Raw genomic sequence first — 6,921 nt, 5'->3', positions numbered from 1 at the left:
GAGAGAAAGAGGGAGGGAGAGAGAAGAGAGAGAGAGGGAGAGGGAGAGAGAGGGAGAGAGGGGAGAGAGAGAGAGGGAGAGAGAGGGAGAGAGAGAGAGAGAGAGAGAGAGAGAGAGAGAGAGAGAGAGAGAGAGAGAGAAAGAGGAGAGAGAGAGAGGGGAGAGAGAGAGGAGAAAGAGAGGGAGAGAGAGAGAAAGAGAGGGAGAGAGAGAGGGGGAGAGGAGAGAGAGAGAGTGAGAAAGAGAGGGAGAGAGAGAGAAAGAGAGGGAGAGAGAGAGGGGGAGAGGAGAGAGAGAGAGTGAGAGAGAGAGAGAGAGGGAGAGAGAGGGGAAGAGGAGGGAGAGGGAGGGAGAGCAGGAGAGGGAGAGAGAGAGGGGAAGGAAAGAGAGAGAGAAAGAAGTGAGAAAGCGGGAGAGAGAGACCACCATAACTCGTTCAGGCGTTGTGAGAGGGATTGTGACAAGTAGAATACCGGCATCTTCGTTATGCCGACGTACTATTCGGCTCACCAACTGCCAAATTTTAATTTCGAGAAATATTTTTGTGATATCCAATGCCGGATAACATTTCATATGACAGGCACAAAAAACATCGTGTTCCACATCGTAAAGCAAAAAAATCTTATAACAGGGACATCGTAATTCGGATATGCACTGTAATCCTTAGACACTTAACACACTACAGTAGCTCATACACATAATGATAGGTCTACGGATGTGTTGGTTTAGAATGTCTTTGCACCATTTGTATTAGATTTGCTATTTTTGCAACCAGAACAATTAACTTATTTTTGTGATAGTTGTTGTACCTAAGTAATAGAGAAGGGATTATTGGACATTATTGAACTTGAAATTTCGTAATTGTTTAAACTTTAAGTTTACTTTAAAAGTTTTAAACTTTAAAACTTTTTCTATCCAAGTTTACTAACTGTATTCAGGCAGAGCAGACATTGTTGAAAATAGTAATTACAGACAAAACATCGTGAATCTAACATCAGCAGGAGTGGACAACTAGCAGAAAAACTGTCAATGGCTGTAGAAACCATGTCTAAATAAGATATCGACTGATGCACTCTCTGCTTCACTGGAGATCAAGCTATTTAAGACTAGCCGTGACAGAGCAATCTAAGGTCAATTCGCTCGCACTTAGGGAAATTGGAGCTTGAAAGCTTTAAGTTAACACGAGACTAAAATGACAAAAACAACAATACATGAGGCTCTATTACAAAAAGAGAAACATATTTAGTTTAGCAGGCTATTTTTCAGCTTCTTTGCGTAAGAAAATTTCACTGAGATCAATTGATCTCAGTGAAAGTTTCTTATTGTATTCTCTAAAAGATAATCATCTAGCAATACCTTTGTAGATTTGAACATATAATCTGAAACACTTACCTGATAAGTGTAAAAACCTGTGCCCTTATCACCTTTTTTATATTGTTTAAAATGGGTCCGTGTGAAAGCAGTTATTATTTATGGGGTTCTATCTAAGCTTAAATGTCAAATCAAACTGGGCACCTTCTGTTTTAGACTTTCTAGTTGTCTCCTTCATAAGCCAACTACTGTAAATAGCCTGATTTCAACGGAATTAGTGGTAGAACTCAGCTTTTTTAATTAAAACTGTAAACAGGAAATACCATATTATTGTGCTTGTTGATATATCGTTATACTACCATCTCTGCATGTACATGTACATACATGTACATGTACATACATGCACATGTACATACATGTAGCTCCTACCTATCTCTGCTCTTAAAAACTTGTCATCCAAAGTGGAGACTCACAGTTCTTTTGTAAGAATAATAATAATAATAAGAATAATACATACAGCTCATTAAAACTGGTAATTTTATAAATGCCAAAGATCTGCTGCGAATAAGTTTTTGTTTTACAAACCAGTACAATTTAGCCTAACATATAACATTACTCTCTCCCATACCCTTTTAAGCTATTTGTATAATTTTCACATAGTTTTTTTTCTAGTTAGCTCTTTTTTAATTATCAGGGTTCCATGAAGCAGTCGGAGACGTGCTAGCCTTGTCAGTAGCTACCCCAGAGCATTTGAAGAAAGTCGATTTAATTGATCAATTCTCAATGACCAATGGTAAGCCTATATAATATCAATGATGTAAAAATAGCATGGCTTAAAATTTTATTTAATACACACTTCAAACCTATTGAAAAAATTTTTATATGCAAACTAATTAACTAATTTTAAAATAAAATGGTAACAATGTCCCTTTCAAAAGCTAAATATTTACCAAAGTATTTGAACGATATGCTTACAAATAAAACCGATTAAAGAGTTATCTCCTCTTGCAAACAGAAAAGGCAACTAAAGACCTGCAATATTAAATACACCATTCATTGCAGAATCTCAAATAAACTTCATGATGTCTATGGCTTTGGAGAAAATAGTGTTTCTGCCTTTTGGAAAGCTCATGGATGACTACCGCTGGGCGATATTTGATGGCTCCATCACGCCTGACAACCTAAATGCTGAATGGTGGAAACGACGGTAAGACTGTACCAGATCAAGTACTGCTGCTTGCAGTTACAATATGATGGTAGTATAGTTTTAGTTATTGCAGGTAGTATTTTTGCATCAAGAACTCCAGCTTGACTGTTCATGCTATAATGGCTAGAATGTATTAAAATGCCAATGTAAGGTTTCAAAGCTAACAGTTACATAAATCTTTTACCTACGTTCAGCCTGTTCAAAACATTGTTCTGTTTAACAATTGATCATAATTAATTTTTAGCTTTCAATTAGCATATCAGAGAAAAGTTATAGATAAAGCTGATAGCTTTACTATGCATGCAATAACTGTATTGCACTATAACTAAACTAATCTTAACTTAATGATAAATAAATTTTATGAAGCAATTCCAGATGAGCAGATTTTTAAAACAAAGTATTTGAAAATTTAACAAGGATGAAACTTCACAAACTCCAATTAAAATCATAAAATCTAAGAGGAGTTGTCTTCTCATTGTGCAAGAACATCTCTTTAGAGTTCAAATGCTTGGAACTACAATACACTCTGCTACATGCGAGCACATTCCTAAAAGATGATTTATCATAAGTAAGCATTCAAACCAATTTACCTTGTATTTATATTTTACTAAAATAAATTTATATTTTCTTAAAATAAAAGTAGGATAAACCTAATGTGCCACATTACCGTAATTGTTTTTTTAAAAACCATAATAAATATTTATCTTTAACTAGCTGTAAGCCAGACAATGCCTGATATTTCTTTCATTTTAAAGTAGATGGCCTGCAGGTGGATGTTTACGAGTCTGGTTCTCAGTAATCAGATGAAATTTTCAAACAAAATATTTTTGGCAACCCGGCAAAAGGCACAAAGCATATGCTTGCAAAGTTGACATGAAATCGACCAAAAAATGTTGCACACACACTATCACAAGCATGCACAAACGCACACACACACAAATAGAAAGTGAACTTTATTAATATAAATTGCAAAGCAAAATTAAACTGACTGCATTCTACATCTACATGTATATGGCACGTCCCTGCTGACCACTTGCCTAAGAGAGGAAGAAAATTTTGTGGAATTAGATAATAAATTAAATAACAGCACAAATGGTCAGTTATATTTGGCTATTTTTAACTATTTAACATTAACAACTATTTTTTTAATTTGTAGTTTTTTTCTCAAATGTTCAAAAGCAAAAATTAAAAACTTTTACATTTTTCATCTCAATTAAGTTGCTCTTATTCAGAGTGATTGTAAACTTCAGAAACACTATTTGATATTATACAGAGTTAATACGTTTCGAGGCTTGCTTCATATATTCAAACAATTGTATGTTAAAGCAAATATTTTTATGAAAATGGATTACGATTCATTTAATTTGTTCTACATCTCCAAAAACCGAACTATATGATGCAGTAATGCTCTGCCCATTGCAGTAGGTCATTTTAGTTAGTAGTATGGATAGTCAGCTGCATCGCTTTAATGAAAATTGTATTTGATTAAGGTACACTTTGTAGTTTCTCAGAATACATACTACACCATCATCACATCTATCTTAAATGGTGTAGTATGTATAAAATACAGGAAATATAACCAAGATCTTCAGCAGATACAGAGTTATTTATTTTGTGTGCTGATTTTGTAGATGTACATACCAGGGTATTTCTCCACCAGTCACTCGGACTGAAGATGATTTCGACCCAGGGGCAAAATACCACATTCCAGCTAATGTCCCATATGTAAGGTATGTACCACTTTTGGCTAATCTGTATGTATAAATCACAATATATGTTTAACCACCTATAGCGACAAAGTTTTAGGAATAGGATTTGAACTCAGAACCTCCAGTTCTGGAAGCGTCGCGCTTATCCATTTGACTTCGCGTTCTAATGAGCATGGTGATCGATATTGGTGAAGTTATATATTACGTTCACTTAAAGTATGCGTAACAACGTTGCGCCACACGTGACGATTACTAGCTGGCCTCACTAGGTGAATGCCCAGCGTTACACGGGTAGTAAAAAAAGTTTATAAACAGTTGCAGGTCATGTAGTAGGTTAGGTATTGTAGGTAATGTAATGTTTATAAGCTGCTTTTTATTACCCACGTAACACAGGGCATTCAGCTAGTCCTTACTATAATAACATCCGTGTCTGTCTGGCACGCTAAAAGTGTTAATAAAAATGATTGAAATGCATGGGATTTGAACTCACATAATCAGCTTCCCAGCCAAGCACACTACCCTCACCCCCACCCTATCACTATGTTGCTTTATAGAATAGTTGTACAGATAGCTATTACACATGACGATCTTTCACGGTGTACCGGATTGACTGGGTATACTTTATGTGAGATGATAAAGCATCTTTGACAGTGTTTGCTCTACAGCAGGATAATATAGCTTTTCTAAGTAACATAAAAAATAATCTTTTTGTTTGGTAGGCCTGTAAGGCCTATATACGCTAATTTAGGTTGGTTGTGTGATGTACCAAATACCAGCTAATCTTTACTATAATAAGACCTGTGTTTGTCCGAAGCCAGAGTTATGGGTTGGAATAAAAGATTGCATCATACAGGATACAAAACTCATCACATTCGGCTGAGCAGACTGACACTCTAACAACTGAGCTAATCAACCACCTTTCAGCATCTGTGACTGGTTGTAGACATTCTTGTTCTCTGCGCTTAATTGGCACACATCTCTCATGGCACACTAGAATGTCAGGGTACTAGCGTAACATAAAGTAAAATTGATGGCATATAAACCGATAACGTATCAGGTCACAGTGACTTGCTTGCAGTGTCTGAAGTGGAGAGAGATTCTTGGGGGTACTCTCTGTCATGCCAGAAGGGTAGTGTCCGGGGCTAACGGCCCTGCTTGCTGCTCACAGGGTGAGTCTGAAAAGGGCGCTGCACCCTCTCAGGTGAGGGGGTCTGGGGGTACCCCCCCCCCCCCCCCCCCCGGAATTTTTTTTAGCATGAATGCCCCTAAATTATGCTGTTTTCCATAACTTAAAACCCTGTGTTGTGTTTAGTAAGAAATTAAAAGTGGGCTTAGCTGCACAACCTGTACACTCTATGACTATGGAGACTCCATAGTCATATGAGTCATATAGTCTATGACTGGAGTCAAAAAACCCTATGGACAGTCCACACAGACCCCAGACACAAGACAGTCCCATCTCCAAGCCACCATGAATATTATTACATGATAAGCTCAGTCACTCACTATTTTTTTAAATACAGACTCTAAATTCATGACAGTCATTAATTCTTACTCACCTTTAAAGAAGTTATCTATTGGCCCAAGCTGTTTCATTATGAATTGAAAGAAACGAAGAAACTAGTATAATAAACAAAAAATTATTCAAAACTACCATCCAAAACACAAGAGAAGAATCCAAGCAATGATTAATCTTAAGCTATTCGAGGGTTTCACAGGGCAACCGACACAGGGTCCCGTCGATTGTGTTGATTGAAAGAAAACTGATCGGTTATCAGGTTAACAAAACAATCTAGTTGATCCGCTATATTAGCACAAAATTGACTGAAGAAATTAAAGTTTAGTAGCGCGCTTCTCTCGTCCCAAAAACAGTTCATTACAGTTCGGTGTAATGAACTCGAGCTAATATAAGTTCGGAAAGAAAAGGAAAAAAACGTTGTGTGAATATTTCACTTCATTCCGGTTTTACCGCATTTAATAAGATATGAGCAACTTTATAGGAGGGGGTACGAGTCCTAGGGAGTACCCCCACTAATTCTTCTTAGGGGTACGCTGTACCCCTGCGTACCCCCATTTCGAACACTGCTTGCTTGTGATCTTGATTACGGCAAACATTATACACGTAATATACGGTAAGTTTCATACAGCATTTAGAGCAGCTTAGACCAAGTATATAACACGTGAACCTAGCTTACAGCGGAGAAGGAAATATTACAAAATGATCGTATTTGGGACAATATCTTTAGCATTAATTTCTTCGCTTGCCATTAAAACACCTATAAGCAAAATTCTTATTACCGTACATACATGTACGTACGGAAACATACGTACATGTACGTACGGAAACATGTTTCCGTACGTACATATCAATGTTGTTTTGTAGATACTTTGTCAGTTTTGTCCTGCAGTTCCAGTTTCACAAAGCATTGTGCAGAGCAGCCAATCACGTAGGACCGCTATACAAATGTGATATTTATCAATCGCAAGAGGCTGGAAAACTACTCGGGTAAGAAGTTGCTTTCATATTGCCAAATCCTAAGTGCAAAATAGCAATTATTAGTAAGGTACATTTTATCCTTCCTTTTTACATATCCTAAAAACCTTGTTTGAAATTGGTCTCACAGCTACTTAAGCATCAATACAAACAAATTTTTCGATTCACTTTGCATCAGTTGGACTTCAGAATAAAAAAGG

General features: G+C 36.7%; 1 protein-coding gene across 1 annotated transcript in view; it reads left to right on the top strand.

Moving 5' to 3' along the window:
• The window catches only part of LOC137410656 (angiotensin-converting enzyme-like), a 41,572-nt gene that overhangs the window by 32,152 nt on the left and 2,499 nt on the right, over nt 1–6,921 (top strand). The window contains exons 10-13 of the mRNA XM_068096119.1: nt 2,006–2,104; nt 2,374–2,518; nt 4,150–4,248; nt 6,611–6,733. Of these exons, the coding sequence (XP_067952220.1) occupies nt 2,006–2,104; nt 2,374–2,518; nt 4,150–4,248; nt 6,611–6,733 (466 nt within the window). The remainder of the gene's footprint in view (nt 1–2,005; nt 2,105–2,373; nt 2,519–4,149; nt 4,249–6,610; nt 6,734–6,921) is intronic.

The sequence above is a fragment of the Watersipora subatra genome, chromosome 1, assembly GCF_963576615.1.
Source record: "Watersipora subatra chromosome 1, tzWatSuba1.1, whole genome shotgun sequence".
NCBI classification, from domain to species: domain Eukaryota; kingdom Metazoa; phylum Bryozoa; class Gymnolaemata; order Cheilostomatida; family Watersiporidae; genus Watersipora; species Watersipora subatra.
The sequence above is the reverse complement of the archived record's forward strand: the minus strand, read 5'-3'. Positions and strand labels throughout refer to the sequence as shown.